The sequence below is a fragment of the Fusarium redolens genome, assembly GCF_020744475.1.
Source record: "Fusarium redolens strain MPI-CAGE-AT-0023 chromosome Unknown BKA55scaffold_4, whole genome shotgun sequence".
Taxonomy (NCBI): domain Eukaryota; kingdom Fungi; phylum Ascomycota; class Sordariomycetes; order Hypocreales; family Nectriaceae; genus Fusarium; species Fusarium redolens.
In genome coordinates this window covers 1,079,335-1,096,221 of record NW_025763667.1, presented here as the reverse complement: position 1 = coordinate 1,096,221, position 16,887 = coordinate 1,079,335, and the positions used below count along the sequence as shown (strand labels likewise).

At 48.8% G+C, this 16,887-nt stretch overlaps 6 protein-coding genes across 6 annotated transcripts; 3 read left to right on the top strand and 3 right to left on the bottom strand.

Annotated features, from left to right (window-relative positions):
• Nucleotides 1-476: 476 nt before the first annotated feature.
• Nucleotides 477-7,223, top strand: BKA55DRAFT_686621 (FtsJ-like methyltransferase-domain-containing protein; the record flags this gene model as incomplete). The annotated part of the gene is made up of 6 exons (XM_046198959.1): nt 477-554; nt 605-671; nt 722-3,663; nt 3,712-5,760; nt 5,972-6,116; nt 6,169-7,223. The coding sequence occupies 6 exons, from the start codon at nt 477-479 to the stop codon at nt 7,221-7,223; spliced, it is 6,336 nt and encodes a 2,111-aa protein (XP_046052921.1).
• A 67-nt stretch (nt 7,224-7,290) lies between these two features.
• BKA55DRAFT_686620 (putative GNAT family N-acetyltransferase) lies at nt 7,291-7,917 on the bottom strand (the record flags this gene model as incomplete). The annotated part of the gene is made up of 2 exons (XM_046198958.1): nt 7,291-7,628; nt 7,686-7,917. 2 exons carry the CDS (start codon nt 7,915-7,917, stop codon nt 7,291-7,293), a joined length of 570 nt encoding a protein of 189 aa, XP_046052920.1.
• An 813-nt stretch (nt 7,918-8,730) lies between these two features.
• On the bottom strand, nt 8,731-9,438 carry BKA55DRAFT_536049 (uncharacterized protein; the record flags this gene model as incomplete). Its single annotated transcript, XM_046189774.1, has 1 exon — nt 8,731-9,438. One exon carries the CDS (start codon nt 9,436-9,438, stop codon nt 8,731-8,733), a length of 708 nt encoding a protein of 235 aa, XP_046052919.1.
• A 451-nt stretch (nt 9,439-9,889) lies between these two features.
• Nucleotides 9,890-13,172, bottom strand: BKA55DRAFT_608519 (uncharacterized protein). Its single transcript, XM_046196622.1, has 5 exons — nt 12,959-13,172; nt 12,768-12,901; nt 12,318-12,713; nt 11,551-11,731; nt 9,890-11,500 (listed from the first exon to the last, which is right to left on the bottom strand). The coding sequence occupies exons 1-5, from the start codon at nt 13,027-13,029 to the stop codon at nt 10,243-10,245; spliced, it is 2,040 nt and encodes a 679-aa protein (XP_046052918.1). The 5' UTR covers nt 13,030-13,172; the 3' UTR covers nt 9,890-10,242.
• Nucleotides 13,173-13,358: 186 nt separating this feature from the next.
• On the top strand, nt 13,359-13,810 carry BKA55DRAFT_560202 (uncharacterized protein). The gene has a single exon (XM_046192078.1). It carries the CDS (start codon nt 13,478-13,480, stop codon nt 13,715-13,717), a length of 240 nt encoding a protein of 79 aa, XP_046052917.1. The 5' UTR covers nt 13,359-13,477; the 3' UTR covers nt 13,718-13,810.
• A 419-nt stretch (nt 13,811-14,229) lies between these two features.
• BKA55DRAFT_591263 (DHS-like NAD/FAD-binding domain-containing protein) lies at nt 14,230-16,851 on the top strand (the record flags this gene model as incomplete). Its single annotated transcript, XM_046195213.1, has 4 exons — nt 14,230-14,548; nt 14,596-14,933; nt 14,988-15,214; nt 15,810-16,851. 4 exons carry the CDS (start codon nt 14,230-14,232, stop codon nt 16,849-16,851), a joined length of 1,926 nt encoding a protein of 641 aa, XP_046052916.1.
• Between the last annotated feature and the right edge of the window lie 36 nt (nt 16,852-16,887).

Genomic DNA, 16,887 nt, shown 5'->3' with positions numbered 1-16,887 from the left:
AGGAAATCTTTTCCTCGCGATGAACCCAGTTTCCATTTGTCGTCATGAGGTCTGTTGAACTTCTTGGAAATGGTGTTTGATGGAGGAGATGCTTGAACTGCCGCTCACATTGGAATAGTACAGTTATCAGTGCTCGACAGGTCATTGCACTGTCTTTTATGATACTATATAGGAGAAGCAACATAAAAAAAACATATAAAAATGAATAAGTCTTAACGAGATTGAAGAAGTCATGATGGAGGCGCATCTTTGCATGATTACAAGGGTCGCACTTCCAAAGCCCCACGTGAATAGCAGGCGGTGAGTAATTCTGCCGCCTCATCTACAAGGGACACATCACTGCATACGAGCATCAACGCATCGTAAAGAGAGATACATCATCGAACAACTAAAGAATTTGGGCTCTTCAGCTGCATGGACCTGCAGAGAACTCACATGCTCTGTTCTGAGCTAAGAACTCGCGCGGATTGCCCAAGATGACAACGCAACTCCTTGCCACGGAGCTGGCCAATCTCATACAGGAGAGCAAGAGGAAGCATAATGATTTGCGACAAGTGAGTCGCCATAATCGCATCCGTGTGGAATATTAGCTTATTGAATACAGGCTGCAGAGAAGTCGTTAGAGGAGTTGAAGAACTTGAGAAATCCTTCTGAACAAACAGCACCTGAAGGTCCGCAAGCTACCCCCTGTTAGTGGAAGCTATATCTGACTCGCAGACAGAGCTATCTCAAAAACCCAACTTTGTTAATCCATTCATTATCGCATGCGGCACCAAAAATGCCAAGTTTACCGCCATCGCTATTGTCTGCCTTCAACGTCTCATCGTTGCGCAAGCTCTTCCGCGTTCAAAGCTGAACCAAGTACTGGAGGCCTTGATGCAAGCTACCTCAGCTGGTCTGGATGTGCAGCTCAAGATCTTGCAAGCACTACCTTCACTCGTTCAAAATTACGCATCGGATCTTAAGGGGAACTTGTTGGTGACGACATTGAACATTTGCTTTACTCTTCAGAGCAGCAAAAATGCCATTGTGAACCATACATCAGCAGCGACGCTCCAGCAACTGGTCGTGTCTGTGTTTGACAAAGTTGTCGCTGAAGACAAGAAAGCAGGCGACGCGCCTACAGCAAACGATGCTGAGTATTCGGAAAATCATCCTGCAGCTACCGATGCCTACCGGATCTTTAACGACCTGTGCCTTATGACGGAAAACCAACGACCTGAGTTCATCCGCGTTTCGGGACTTCCACAGACTTTTGGACTTGAACTCATTGAATCTGTCATCACAAATCATGCCACCGTCTTCAGCAACCACCCCGAGCAAGCTCAGATTCTGCGAAGCAGAGTTATGCCACTCATCATTGGGGCTTTGAAAGGGAAACCGAACTTTGCGACCACAGTACGCCTTGTGCGCATTCTGTACACTATGCTGCGTAGGCACATCGGCATATTGCCATCAGAATGTGGTGAGGCGCTAACAGTTCTAACGCAAATTCTCGATCAAGATGAAACCGTCTGGAAGAGAGCACTGTGTATGGAAGTTTTCCGTGGGATCTTTGCAGACCATGCCCTGCTCAGACGAATCTACGCAATGTTCGATGCCAAAGAAGGGGAGAAGGATGTCCTCAAGCCATTGATTGCCACTTTCGTGCGCTTAAGCACAGAAAAGCCTGCTGTAATTGGACTCGGACATTCATCGTCACTCCCTACAACTAGCTCGAACACAAATGGCTCTTCTGAGCAAGCCATCGCTGAAGCAAGTGGCATGACTGGTTTGATGACAGGACCGGTCGGTGCAGAGACGACAACTACGGGTATCAGTACCCAGTTTAGCTCGGTTCGTGTTCCTTGCATTGATCAACTCGATAAGACGGAAGCGCCCACTATACCGGAGTCGTATCTCTACAGTCTGGTATTAGCCTGTATATCGTCTGTATCTGATGGTCTTGCGAAGTTCATACTACCTCTTACAGTCCCGAATGAGACGAGAAACCGAAAGAGAACTTCTCGGCAAGAATTTGGTCGTGATTCACCGGCACCACCGTCTGAGCAAGAGAGTACTCCACCCAGAGGGAAGATGGAAAGGTCAGCGTCTTTTAAGAAGAACCCAGTTCCGCTGAACCCGCTTTCTTTAGAGGATCATCCTCTCCATTCTGAAGTCAAGATCTGTGCTACAATTGTGGAGGAATGCTGGCCTGCTATTCTCGCGACTTGCTCTACCTTCTTATACGCTGCGCTCGACTCCGAGTATTACCACGGACTAGTCCGTGCCTTCCAACGATTTGCCCACGTCGCTGGCTTGTTGCAATTATCAACCCCTCGGGATGCTTTCCTCACAACTCTGGGTAAAGCAGCCGTCCCGCCCAATGTGCTCACAGCTTGCGTCAATGCTGGCCAGCCTCGACCACAGACACCAAGCACACCAACCGACGGCAGTCTCTTTAGTAACGCCCGGGGACTTCTGAGCGTTGACAGCCTGACACCCACTACCCCTACGGCTGACAAAGGACGACAGGCTTCATTTGACGCCTCTGTTGCTTCTTTAAATACTCGAAACTTGCTATGTCTTCGGGCACTTCTGAACTTGGGCATAGCGCTGGGTCCAACTTTGGCAGGAGCTTGGAGTATCATTCTGGAGACACTTCAACAGGCTGACTTTGTCCTTTTCGTAAGCGGAAAGTCTCCTGGCAGGACACCAACTATGAACCGAGGACCGGATGCAGGTGGTGACAGTGAAGCTGCAACGTTGATGGCCAACTTTGGCTCTGAGGTTCGTGCGGTTGAAACAGCGGCATCGAGACTTATTGAAAGCACTGTTGACTTCCCCAACGAGTCATTTCTGAAAGTCGTGGCGGCTGTCTGTAGTTTGCTGACACAGAAGCCAGCTGAGCAGCCTGAGACCACCACTCAGCCTCAGACACCGTCTGATGGTCAACAGCTTAAGGCTCCCGTGGTACAGGGTCGTAGGTTTTCTGGTCAGCAAATGAGTTCTGGGTCAACTCAAGAAGATCAATTCGCACTTGCTAAGCTTGGAGAACTTGCCACCATCAACATTGAGCGACTATTAGAATACAGCCCGGAGAAATCTGGCTGGGAGGTGTTGACTAATGAGTTGATCGACACTCTCACCTCTTCCTCCATGAACTCATCTGTCAGAACCAGGGCAGCAGACATTCTTGTGAAACTGGTTCTGGAGGCTGCTAATGTCACATCTTCCCTGCCAGAGGAGGCTCGTGGGGAGATTCAGCTCCGGTTCTTTGAGGCCCTTCGCAGGTCACTGGCGCCTCTCCTTAAAGGTGACCGAGAAGTTTCTCTTGCGAGCCATTCAACAGACATCGATATTCATAAAATTATCCTTGATGGTCTTCAAAGTATTATCGAGGGCAACGGAGAAACACTGGTCAAGGGATGGGACATAGCCTTTGAGATCATTGGTACCATCTTTATTACGAGGGAATTCGATCCTGCCTATCGTCGTGGCTCGGTCGCCAACCCAATTCTGCTTGACACCCGATCAGCAAGACTTATCAGGTCTTCTTTCAACTCTCTTCAGCTCATTTGCTCGGACTTCCTGGCTTCGCTACCAAACTCATGCTTCTTGATCCTGGTAGACAATCTCTACAAGTTCTGTTCGCAAGATGACGACCTCAATATCGCATTGACTGTAAGTTGTCAGTGACCCTGTTAGGGCAATGATACTAATTCCCTCTAGACGGTGACGTTTTTCTGGGTGTTGTCGGACTTTCTCTCTGCGAAGAACGAGTCCCTAGCCATCACTGCAGACATGATGCAAAACACTGAGCTTTCCGATCTGGAGAAAATGGCAGCTGACCATGGTCACAAGAACTCTGATGCAGCATTGTGGATGTTGCTTCTGCTACGACTGACCAATGTCACCACTGATGACAGACTTGAGCTTCGCAACAGTGCAATTCAGACTTTGCTCAGGATCTTTGATGCCTACGGTGACCGACTCAGTCCAGAGTCTTGGTCGATATGTGTCAAATCAGTTGTCTTCAAGCTATTGTCATCGATCGAGCAAGAGATCAAAGTTCTACAGACAGATGAGGAAGAAGATACCGATGACAGTGACCGGGCTGAATGGACTGAGACGGCTGTTGTGGTTCTCAACGGTATTTCCAGCCTTCTCGCTAACTACCTTGATATTCTTACCGGACACCCCTCATTCGATCACCTATGGCAGGAGTTACTTTCTCATCTCACCACTCTCCTTGACTTTCAAGTCCTTGATATTAATACCGCGACATTTAAAGCTCTTGCTCATGTTTTGTCTCAGACTAATAATGAGGGCAAGTCTGTCTTCAGCAAGACAGCGATCGACATTGCATGGGATCTCTGGGCAAGAGGAGTCCCGATATCCAAACCTGTCGATGAAAAGGCCGAAGACAACCAAAATTGTCTCATTGCATATGTATCTGCCTTGACGGAGATATATCGACTTGTGCAGGAAGACCTGGAGGTGAAACGAGTTGGCAGAATCTTAAGTCTCCTTCGTGAGACCTTGGACGAAGCTTCGGCTGGGAATTACGTCCAGGACATCGAATATGTGACGCCTTTACAAGCACATATTCTCGAAGCTGTCCAAATGATCCGAACAGACATTGAAGGAGTCCCATCGGCTATGATCACCCAAGTTGCGGATTTCGTGGTCTTACCATTTGTTCAGACCAGCCCCTCAAAGCCAGGACCTAAACGCACTTACATTGCGCTTTCGAAGGCGAGCATGAAGACCCTTGAGAACCTTATTCTCGAGCACTCGAAGGACTCGGATATCTACCGCAGCAACTCCTTCTCAGAGGCTCTAAAGGCTTTGTGCAAGCCCATTGAACTAAAATACGGCTTTCCTACCATTACTAAATCCACTCAGCCATGGAGGCTAGCTACATCTACAGCACTTACGATCCTAGAAGCGACCCTGTCGCAAATCACCAGCCTCGAACTGCCAAACGGAGTTGTCCAGAACATCTGGACGACAATCGCCGCCATCGCTGATGGTATCATGAGCGCAGATTGTAGTATTGCTCCTCCAGGAACCGACTTCGCAGGCGACGAAGAGTTCGACATCACATCTTTCCATAAGCTGCGAGAACTCATTATTCCCGCACTTGGAGCCGCAGCTGTTTCTGAGAAGGCTCGCAAGGCTTACGCTGAAAGCCTTTTCAAGACTTCAATAATTCATGCTCCATCGCCAGACGAGGAGTCGATCATCAACGGCACACACGAGAAAGGCCTGTCGGCACTCTATGCTCCTCGTGCAGGACGAACAATATCGGTATTGCCGACCAGGCGCGTGAAGATGGCTTATGTCGCTTGCGAAGTGCTATTTGCTCTGGTTGCTGCGAAAGATGAGCCAACAATTGTTATCCAACCTCCAACGCCCAAATCACCGAACCCAAAGCAGGGCCGCTTTGCTGAGTCACCCGTTACTCTTCACGCTCGTATTGCCAGCACAGTTGCGCCATTCCTCATCCTTAGATGCGCATTGACACTGAGGGCTTACATCGCTGATCAACCTCTCCGAGGCAAGATGCCCCAACCCCTGAGCCAACGAAAGGAATTATTGTGGATTCTTCAAAAGCTGGTTGAGTTGAAGAGTGATAAGAGCGCCATTCCGGAATTGAATAATATTGAGAGCGACGAGAGGAAGCATTTGTTAAGGCTATATCCTCTTATTGTTCGAGCATCTGGTGTTGTTGGGGACGAGAAAGTTGGTAGTCTTTTGAGAGAGGCATTGGAGGTTGTAGGAGATGAACTGGGCTTTTAAGCGATAGACTCTTGTTCAGACATGAAAATTATGTACTTAATTAAATAGCGTTATCTGAGGAGTCTGCAATAGACGTATGCATAGCAACTTGAGTTCCTAAGCCAATCCCGTCTTATGGAGGGGTACTTCTAGAAGAACACCCCACCAACCCACCATCTTCAACGCGGGGCACCAAATTCAGATTCAGAAAAATTCAATCTCGACATCAAGACCAAGATACGTCGACACCATGGGAAAGTCCTCAAAAGATAAGCGCGACGCCTACTACCGACTTGCAAAGGAGCAAGGATGGCGCGCTCGAAGTGCCTTTAAGCTTCTACAATTGGACGAGGGTAAATCATCCTCAAGATACAGCAAGGGACCATAGCTAATATCGTCATCTAGAATTCGACCTATTCGCCGATGTCACTCGAGTCGTCGACCTCTGCGCCGCACCCGGAAGTTGGTCGCAAGTACTATCCCGCGTACTGATCAAGGGCGAAAAGTTTGGAAGGGCTGCTTGGCAGGATAAGGAAGCCAAGTTTCGACAGCAGATGCTGGGAATTCTACCCAAGGACAGCGACAGCGAGCAAACAACGGAAACCGAGCAGATTCAGGAGCAACAGAAGGAGACTACAAAGCCCAGAGAAGATGTTAAGATTGTGTCAATCGATTTACAGCCTATTTCACCACTCGCGGGTATTACAACACTCCGAGCCGATATTACACATCCTGCGACGGTCCCTCTGCTACTCTCAGCTCTTGACCCCTCTTATGATCCCAAGACTGCTGGCACACAGGCCTCGCACCCGGTTGATCTCGTTCTGAGCGATGGAGCTCCTGACGTGACAGGTCTTCATGACCTCGACATCTACGTTCAATCTCAACTACTCTTTGCCGCCCTGAACCTCGCACTCTGTGTCCTCAAGCCCGGAGGCAAGTTCGTCGCCAAGATCTTCCGCGGAAGAAACGTCGACGTTCTCTACGCCCAACTCAAGATCTTCTTTGAAAAGGTCATCGTCGCCAAGCCCCGCAGCAGTCGCGCAAGCAGTGTGGAAGCTTTCATTGTATGCATCAACTTCCAACCCCCCGCTGGTTTCCGAGCCAGTCTCGAAGAGCCCCTCGGCGTTGGTGGACGATTGGAGGAGATGCTCAAGGAAAAGGGTGACGTTGACATGCAGGACTCGACGACTAAGGATGAGGGTGTCGTGGAAATGGAGGTTTACGATGAGACGACCGAGGACACGGAGAGAAGCACTCGATGGGTTGCACCGTTCATTGCCTGTGGAGATCTATCCGCCTTTGACTCCGATGCATCATACCAGCTCCCTGAGGACTACGTCTCTCTAGATCCCGTCCAGCCACCCATTGCTCCCCCGTATAAACGCGCCATTGAGATGCGAGCCGCCATGTCCGGATCACAGCGCTCAACAGATTTTCCAAATTCTCACACAAAATGAATAACCCAGCAAGAGAGTTCTGAGTAAATGCATCGCTAGATAACAAAAACGCAAAAGCAAAAGCATATCAATGCTTGGGCATGGGTTTCTCGGCTGGGCCGGCCATTTCGAGCATTACTAGCCCGGCTGATGGTCCCTTTTCGAACTCTTGAGCACCTAATTCCCTTTGATACAGACGAGCTGCGGCTTGGTCGTGCGTCATGAGGAGGAGGCCACGCATGTGCTTCCATTCGTCGACTATCTCTTTGAGAGCCTTCATCAGCCATGATGCTAAACCTCGCCGCTGGAATTCCTCGAGGACAAATACGTCTGTGAGATAGGCTAGAGTCACATAGTCGGTCACTACGCGAGCGAAGCCGACCATTTTATGCGGAGAGCCATCTTTCGGTTGAGCGATGCCATTTCCTGTGCCATTGTTAGAAAAGGCAGAGCTCAGGATCGGTTGCATTGCAGTCGACTTACTCTTCATCTCTTCGGCGGTCTGTGGAGTATAGTACACCGCCAAAGTCAAGCAGTTATCCAGCACCCTTTGGAGTTGTCCTTGTGGTAAGGGGCTGCTCCACCAGTTGTCATCGAGAGACTTGTTGAAAGTTTGGGGACACAGATAGGACTTGTCGTTTGTAAGGAAGAAGTTATCACGGTACCAGAACCGAGGAGCGCCCTCAGCTTGGTTCAAAGAGTCGTGGGAGCCCATATTGATGAATATACGAGTTAACGATACTGTCTTCGAGTGTCAAAAGATTGTTGTTTGGTGACGGTTCCCGGGGGCTTGGATTGAGTCTGTAGGATACAAGAGATGATGACACTGCTTGGATCGAAAGCAAGCAGGACTTTCGTGTTACTCAATGGGCAAGAATCGTGACAATGATGTAGTCGTCAGCCCAAAGGGTGTACGGCTAGCGGCGGCTTCCTTGGCGGGGAAATCAGGGCGTGTGATCGTGAGTTTAGTCAACGATGTTTGACTCGTAGAAGAAACGGTTGGTCCAAGAAAAGGTCATGTGGTAGCGGGTAGATAAGATTCCAAGTTTGTGGAGGGACAACAAAGAATCTGGGGTAAAACAAACAAAGCCAAGTTCTTGCTGATCAACAAGTTTCGATGAATTGGGGAGCTTGGAGATAAGAACTCTACGAACTACTATGAATTCATGGCTCCGTGTCATGTTTTGCTGACATCTTATATGCATCTCACAAAGCAAGGCACAGATCCAATGTATCGTATCTACATGTTTCACGCAAGGCTAAGACGCCCATTGAAAGCTAGATCTTGTCATTTTACACCGCGCATTGGTTGGTGGGCCTATCAGCTTCAACGCCCTATTGCTCGTCGTGGTGGAACCCCGGGATCTACGGCGGAGGCGGGGGGAGGGTGACTACACCCGTCACGGGAGGTCGGCGGAATTCTGAAGATCAGCGGAATGGGTATAGATGGGTAAAGGCGGCCGAGGGAGGATGTATAAATAGGCAAGCATATCCGAGATGTATTTTCTAAAAGACCAGGTCTATATATCTAAAGCATTCCGGCGTACATGGCGGCGCCGGCGAGAGCGAGGAAGGCTCCGGCTGTGGGCATGACGGCACCGGCGGTGGAAACGGTAGAGGCTGGGGTAGCAGCGGCGTCGGTCTCGGAGCTGGAGTCGGAGTGCAAAGCGGAGTGAGAATCGGATCCGGAGGCGGAACCGGCATCGGCCTCGGCTCCGGAAGAAGCAGAGGGAGTTGCGTAAGTAGCAAGAGTGGTGATGGTCTTTGTGTCCTTGGCCTTATCGGTAGAAGTCTTCTCATCATCCTTGCTCTTAGTCTCAGTCTCAGTCTCGGTCTCAGCCTCAGTGGTTGAAGCACTCTCCTCAGTCTCGGTAGTAGGCGCCGCAGTAATAGTAGCAGACTCGCTCACATCCTCCTCAGTGCTTGTAGGAGAATCACCAGTCTCTTCAGGAACAGCACCACCGAGAGTCTTTGGGTTGATGAAGAGAGGAGAGTAAGTCGCGGTGCCAACGTAGCCAGGGCATCCAGGAACAGTTGTCTTGGGAGGAGCTCGGCCACCGCCACAGTCGAGAAAGTCGCACAGCTCGCCCGTGTCAGGGACGTACCAAATTCGAGACGCGTACATTCCATTGGCGTTGCTGAGAACCGTGTCGTAGCTGGTGCATCCTGCAAGATCGGTCCTAGCCAGGGCTGGGACAGCGGCGATAAGAGCCACAGTGAGGAACTTGGCGACCATGATTAACGAGTGTATAGAATTAAAAATACCGTGTAGTTAAGTCTTAACGAGTGACTGTGATTAATGAATGAATACTCTATCCTCCCTCTCTTCCTTTCTGTTCATAGGGGTAAGACAACCCTTTTAAAGCGCAGGCTCTGGCCCTATAAGGCTAGTAACCTATTCCCGGCGTTAATCACCAGCACGGCCCCATCGCCAAGCGAAACAGCGGCCGACTCGGCCCTGAGATGCCGGGAATTAGGGATTAACAACGAATTGTAGGCCTGGCTTCACTGGAATCGCGCTATAATGTCTGGTTTAGAGTGGGTGGGCTCATTTCCATCCGCGATCCCATGTTCGGATGTTTCTTCTTTGGGTTGAGGGATTCTCGCTTCGACTATCTAGCAGGCCATGCTTAAATGCGATGAAATGGAACCGAATGCCCCTTGTTGGTCGCTTATGTATACGCTCTCAGGAGTCCTTGAATGTGCTTCAGTTGAGATAACTTTAGAATAGACTGAAACTGAAACCACTAACAACATCGAACCGTTTGTCTAGTGTATGACACACATCACTCTTCCATCGTGCTATTCGGCACCAAGCTATCCGTCGTTAGGGACGGGTTTGCTCTTTGTTGGTTATATCATAGATCAGGTGGGTATACGACACCGAGGCCTGTATTGGTCTATGGGCTTTAAGGTATTCTCTTTGGATAGAACTTGCAGTGGCTCGGCCTTTGCATATTAATACTTCATGCTAATAATGGCCACCGAGTTCCTTATAATAACACAGGGTCTATAGGTATCCAGCAACTCTCCAGTATTTTCAGTCCGAGACTGTAATGCCAGAATCCTCCAACTTGTCACACAACTTCTCAATCGCCAAGTCACGATCTTGAACCACTCTGCTGGCCTCTTCAACCCTCCCAGCACGCTTGAGAACTTTGCAGTAGAAATCCAACGAGTTCACAGTCCAGTCGGACCATTTTCCAAATACCTCCATACTCGTCACCACAGATCTCAGTGCTGACTCAATAGCACCATCTGCCCCCTTTTCCGCTTCATCGATCCTTGAGAACAGCATATGCAGCGATGGCATCATCCTCTCGCTCTTGTACTCAACGTCTTTGATCTCTTCTGCCGTTCTACGCGCTTCATTGTACTTTCCCGATCCCAAATATGCATCTGCCAGTTGCATCTTGAGATTGATATGATCCTTGCATCGATGTTGGTTTTGTAACTCTGCAGCCAATACAAGTCCACGGCCCATATTGGCAACTTCTTCGGGACTCATGAGTTTGTAACGGAGAAGTCGCCAGATAGTGTCAGACATCATGTCTTGTATGATTGGGTAAACTTTGCCGAGAGCTTCGTAGATCATGTTGATGTATGCAAGAATAGTCGACTTGGCATGAGCCACGATACCCGTTGGCCCAAGCTGCAGCATGACTTGGAGTAGCAGACGAAGTGGGTGTGAAGAGCCGGCCCAAGGAAGATCCTCTGAGACATTGTAAAGAGAGTTCAGAAGCCATTGAGCCACGCCCGGCCGATTTGTAGCGAAGAATAGAACCGAGGTGTATACGAAGGTGAATATCAATGGGTCTTGACGCGTGAGCTGTTCATGGGACTGCTTAATGAAGTGCTGTAGGAATCTGATTGCTTCACCCTGCTTTTCTTCTCTTAAAGCCAAGGACGCTGACATGACAGAACTACACCAAGCTGGAACATTGTCCTCGTTCTTGAAACCGCTCTTGGCGTCTCTAGGCCACAGATTGTGCTCTGACGACCCTCTCACGTAGGTATTGAGCAGATAGAAGCGATATTCTTGGGTAAGGAGATCGACTGGTGGTGTAAGTGACATTGGTGGGGCAGTACTGTCGATTGGCACCTCGCCGATCAGTGGTTGCAGAAGAGTTTCTAGAATTTCTCGACGCTTGTTCTCTGGTTGCCTACGATAATATTCTTTGAGTTTGTCGACATTCGTTGTGATGGTTTCAGTGCTGCGTATGCATGCTACACTGCGACCCCTTGTCATGTTCTTCTTGAGGTTCCACTCAGTAAATCGCAGCTTATACATCTTCTCACTATGTACTTCCATTAGAAGGCACCACCGACATACAGAGTTGATACTGACGTAGCTTTGAATCCATATTCCAGAAGCATGTGCGACATAAGTCTTGCCAATGACATGTTCCGCTTGATGTATAAGTCAGTTATCGTCTCACGATAGTGGTCCCAGTCGTTAGCGGATGGGATTACCAAGCGGCGACGAGTGGCACTTGAAGCTTCCATGACGACAATGAGTGAAGCCAAAACTTTGGGTAACTATGCGATATGGTTGCCTTGTCTAATGTACAAAAAGTCCCTGCATGGAAGCTTTCGCCTCTTTGTTCCATGTGTAATGTGGCTGAAAGTGAGTCGCTGCAGCATACGCGCGGGAGGCGTAGAACTTGCAGCTGTACAAAAGGTCTCTACATTCTTATTGACCAATAGCGTCTAATTCTTGTGTGATAGATATCTGCATCTGCATGAAGCTATCGACTGAAGGATTCGCTCGTGGTGCATGCCCCTGATTGGTGTAAAAGGCAATAAGGCTCGGGCAGACGGCTTCATAGTACCACGATTTTATTAGACTAACAAGACTACAGCTGCAGATTGGATACTGTATCTTGAAGATGTTGTTTACGAAGATAGTCACAACAGTGGTATCAGGTACTGGACAAAAGTCAAGTTCAGGCTATTATTGATTGGCTCCTATAGACTTAGACTAACTTCAGGCCTCGAAAGTCGGCCTGTGGCTTACATACCAACCCCCAAAAAGGTGAAGAACCATATCATCTTTCAGTCCTTCTCATGCACGTCTAGCCCATGCTCTAAATGCATCCTTAGTCAAGTTCGTACCGACAGGATTGCACATAACCGACCCATCATCAAACACCACAAAGTAAGACCGGTCATTCTCAAGGTTCAAACCCAGGGTCCGAATCCTGGGCATAGTCCTGATAGACTGCTCTAGACTCCCGTAGTTACCACGGAGGTTCCATTGTCTATGTCCAGATTCCTTTTGGGCCACGTACGAGCCTTCAGTTCCCAGCCAGACGTACTTGACGCCGTCGTCATCTGGGTCTGTGTTCTCGACAAACTCATCAGCTGCATCTGGAAGATTCCAAAAGATTCGGCCGCTTCTGGTGCGCATGAAGTAGTAACCGTCACTCCCGAGGGACACGAACTCGGGGGTGTCACCATCGAGAGAGTCGAGTGCTCTGTCGAGGCCACCATAACTGGATAAGGACCAAGCTGTGAACTGTGAGCTCTCTAATGAATCTAAGCAGGAAGCCAGAGAGATCTTACACCATGTGAATCGTTCAGTTCTCTCGTTGTAATACTTGGTGAAGTAGCAATCGTCTTCGCCAATCGCTACAAAAGCATGATGAACTCCTGGAGGGTGCTGGAACGCTTTGGCGAACTCTCTATCCGAAGCACCACTTGAACAGTTCAGCACCAGGACGAAAGAAGCGTTTGTCCAAGAGAGAGATCCTTACCTTAGGTTTCGTCCATAGGGACCGCAGAGAAAGTAGTTTTTGCCAACCAGGCTGACATTGGATTCGGGCATGTTTGTTTGGTAACGTCACTGTAGAAAAAGATTCGGAGTTGCAAGATAAAGAGGATGTATCAATTTGACTGAGGCATTTGATAGAGTATTTATAGCAGATAGACTGTGGCCGATGTGATGTCTCCCTAGGTACCCCGGTTTCTTGAGCCGCTATTGCCTCCTGGCGAACCAGTCTGCAGCCAGGCCATAGGTTGGTCACCATATTGCACTTTACATCTACATTAGAACTCACCTCGGCATATATTTGTCCGCCAGGGGCATCTTGGTAGTGGTGGTGTCGAGGAGAGGGCTGAGTGGCCTCCCTGGGCAACTTGGATGCATGAGGTGATATCACCCCCAAAGAGCAGGGTCTAGCTCCCTAACGCATAGGCTCATTCTCCGGTCATGCATGTCTTTATAGTTTTATTCCATTTTGAAATGGCTTTGAGAGATTCACAACGGTGCGGACATGATTAAGAGCCTCAAGTTGGGTCTCAGCCTTATGCTGGTGTTCGTGCTTGCATCTGATGCAGGCTCACTCACAGTGACCAAGAGGGATATTAGAAGCACCTTGAAGATGGGTTGTATGCATCTTCTAAATGAATCCTATGTGCACTCAAGAAAACGTCAGGATCATGCTTTTATTTGCTGGTCGCCTTTCTTCTTATGTGGTGTTCGTATGGGCTCACCTCGACTGGTCTGTGTGTAAGTAGATGAACTGGCAACGTATGTTTGAAACGATCATTTTACAACATAAAAGTAGAACTGTATTAGATAGGCGGACATGATATTTAATTATAAGCGCTATAGGTGACAAAAGCTTAGGTAGATAGATCACAGTGTGTCTTGTTCAAAATGGACATATTGAGGATGCATGTATGCCTATGTCAAACTAAGGTTTGGGAGCAGCATATCTCATGATAGGCAGCATCAACAGCTGTTTCAATACTTCATTACAGCTATAGTTTTCCATCAAAGTTCAGCACAGGCAGAATTAATTCTTCGTTGCCTACTCCACGACCCAATCATATCTCCCGGCGAGCGACGCAACCTCACATTGGAGAAGCAACCTACAGATAATCCTTGCATCCATTCTCACCCCCTCCAACATTTAAGCTTATCCAAAACCACCATATCATGAGAATTCTCCGACCAACACCACGTCTCTCTTCTATATTCTCTTCCAAGACAACAAGTTCAAGCTTCCGCTTCTTCACAGCAATGGCTCCTCATAACGATGTAGGCGCCTTTCATGAAGCCCTCCGCTCAAGCAAGCGCATCCTCGCACTCTGCGGAGCTGGGCTCTCAGCATCATCTGGTCTACCAACCTTCCGTGGCGCTGGCGGTCTTTGGCGCAATCATGATGCAACGTCCTTGGCTACTATGAGTGCTTTCAAGAATGATCCGGGCCTTGTGTGGTTGTTTTATAATTATAGACGTCATATGTGCTTGCGCGCGGAGCCGAACCCTGCGCATTATGCTCTTGCGGCGTTGGCTGAGAAGAACAAGGACTTTTTGTGTCTGACGCAAAATGTCGACAGTAAGCCTTCCCATATGAATATCTCGTATAAGTTCTAATATTCTCAGATCTCTCTCAGCAGGCGGGCCATCCACAGGATCAACTGCGTACTTTGCATGGCTCTCTCTTCGACATCAAGTGCACCAACTGCGATTGGATCCAACGAGGCAACTATGATGATCCATTCTGTCCAGCTCTCGCACCAGCGTCGGTCGACGTTGAGCCAGGCAAACCGTTTCCTCTCCTTGACGCCTCTCAGCCTCTGGACCCAATCTCGCCAGATGACATTCCGAAGTGTCCTCAGTGCAAGACAGGCTTTCAAAGACCGGGTGTTGTATGGTTTGGTGAGAATCTGGACGAAGTTATGATGATGGGTATCACGAACTGGCTTCTTAAGGACAAAGTGGTGAGTTGAACTCGACGTTGGGCTATTGTTGGAAAGTTGACTAATTTAATACAGGACTTGATGCTTGTCATTGGCACTTCGGCTCAAGTCTACCCTGCTGCAGGCTACATCGATAAAGCCAAACGTAAAGGCGCACGTATTGCGGTTATCAACCCCGAAGCTGAGAATGAAGAAGAGATGTACAAGGTCAAGCCTGGTGATTTTGCCTTTGGCAAGGATGCTGCAGAGTATCTGCCTTTGCTGCTGGAGCCTGTCATTGGCAAACTTAAGACCGAGGGGAAGTAAAGGTTCTCGGTATTTATAAGCAATTCTTTACAACATATAAGAGAAGAAAACCATGAATACTTTATTATCTTGACTGGCTTTGTTGCAAAACTGAACTGGCGAGCAGATGATTCTATACGGTTGATAGGACTATGTTACAATATGAAGAGTTTATGGTGATTATAGCACAATATTAGGCTGAACTTATCTTTCTCCAAGAGTCAAATCCGTAACTGCATTCTTTTGGAATTCTACAGAATACTGTAGGTAAGGTATTTGAGGATTGGATCATTGATGTCTATGAGCAAGATTAATCCTTGAATTACACTTTAGGCAGCACTTAAAGCATACTAAAATTTTGAATAATAACGACCTATTCGAACACCATGATCCCGTGTCTTTATGATGAGCCTCTCCATCTTTTCTTTTCATCAAAGTTGAACTTTTGACGTCAATGATGCTTGAGGCGAGTCGACTTACACCACAACGCAAACCCCACTGAAAGTGACGTATCTACCACTATAACATCACCCCTCCATCCACCATCTCTTTCAACACCAAATCTTCCTCCCTCCACCAACAAAAGGCCACGAGCCTCAAAACCGCCGCAAGAATGCAGGGCTTCAACATGGGCCGCTACGTCCCGCCCGACGTAGAAGGCACCACATCCGGCAACCGTCTTCACAACAAACACCCCCTCGGCGCACGCGCCTCAAAGCCGGGCTCCCTCACCGTCCGCTTCGAGCTTCCCTTCGCCGTCTGGTGCAACACCTGTCCCAAGCCCACGATAATTGGCCAAGGCGTGCGCTTCAATGCAGCGAAGCGCCGTGTGGGGAGTTATTTCTCAACGCCGATTTGGAGTTTCAAGTTTCGTCATGCTGAGTGCGGAGGCGAGATTGAGATTCGCACGGATCCGAAGAACACGGCGTATGTGGTTACAGAGGGTGGTGCGAAGAGGGATACGGGGGAGGATGTACAGCGTGAAGGGGATGCGGTTATCATGACGGATCAGGAGAGGGAGGCGTTGAGAAAGAATGCATTTTCGAGTTTGGAAAAGACTATTGAGGATAGGGAGCAGCTCAAGCGCGCGACACTACGGATAGACGATCTTCTCGAGGCGTCTGCGAAACATTGGGATGATCCGTATACGCAGAATCAAAAGCTACGGAAGGCATTCAGGGCAGGTCGCAAAGAGCGAGAGCGCGATGCTACGGCTACAGGGGCTCTTCAAGATCGCATGAGTCTTGGCATAGATCTTGTTCCTGGGACAGAGGAAGATGCTCGCCGTGCGGCACTTATTGACTTTGGACCTGTGGTTGATGACGGCAGGGATCGAGCATTATCAAAACCCTTATTTCAGACTGAAGGGAGCAAGAAGAAGCCACTGGACTCGAAGAGTGGAAGTAAGCTGAAGGCTGACAAGGAGGCTTCAAAACGTAAAGATGCGTTGGTGTCGGAACTGATGGGCAATACTCGGGCTTCCAAGGATCCTTTCTTGGTCGACAAACGGCATGAGACGAAGGGACCGGCCAGACTGCCAGGTGTGAAGCGGAAAAGATCACCACAAGAAACGGAGTCAAAGAATTTGGAACCACCATCCAAGGCGCAGGCGCCGGCTTCGCCAGCAGGCCTGGTTGACTACGATTCTGATTAAGCAGTTTACTATAGGCGCTGGCTCTTTAGAATAATT

What these genes read in the sequence shown, in the direction of transcription:
- BKA55DRAFT_608519 (XM_046196622.1), bottom strand. Translation starts at nt 13,029, where the DNA reads ATGCCCGAATCCAATGTCAGCCTGGTTGGCAAAAACTACTTTCTCTGC. An exon ending in CCCTATGGACGAAACCTAAG is followed by an intron (nt 12,902 to 12,958) that starts GTAAGGATCTCT and finishes GAACTGTTCAAG; the next exon opens with TGGTGCTTCGGATAGAGAGT. An exon ending in AACTGAACGATTCACATGGT is followed by an intron (nt 12,714 to 12,767) that starts GTAAGATCTCTC and finishes CACAGTTCACAG; the next exon opens with CTTGGTCCTTATCCAGTTAT.
- BKA55DRAFT_560202 (XM_046192078.1), top strand. Translation starts at nt 13,478, where the DNA reads ATGATTAAGAGCCTCAAGTTGGGTCTCAGCCTTATGCTGGTGTTCGTG.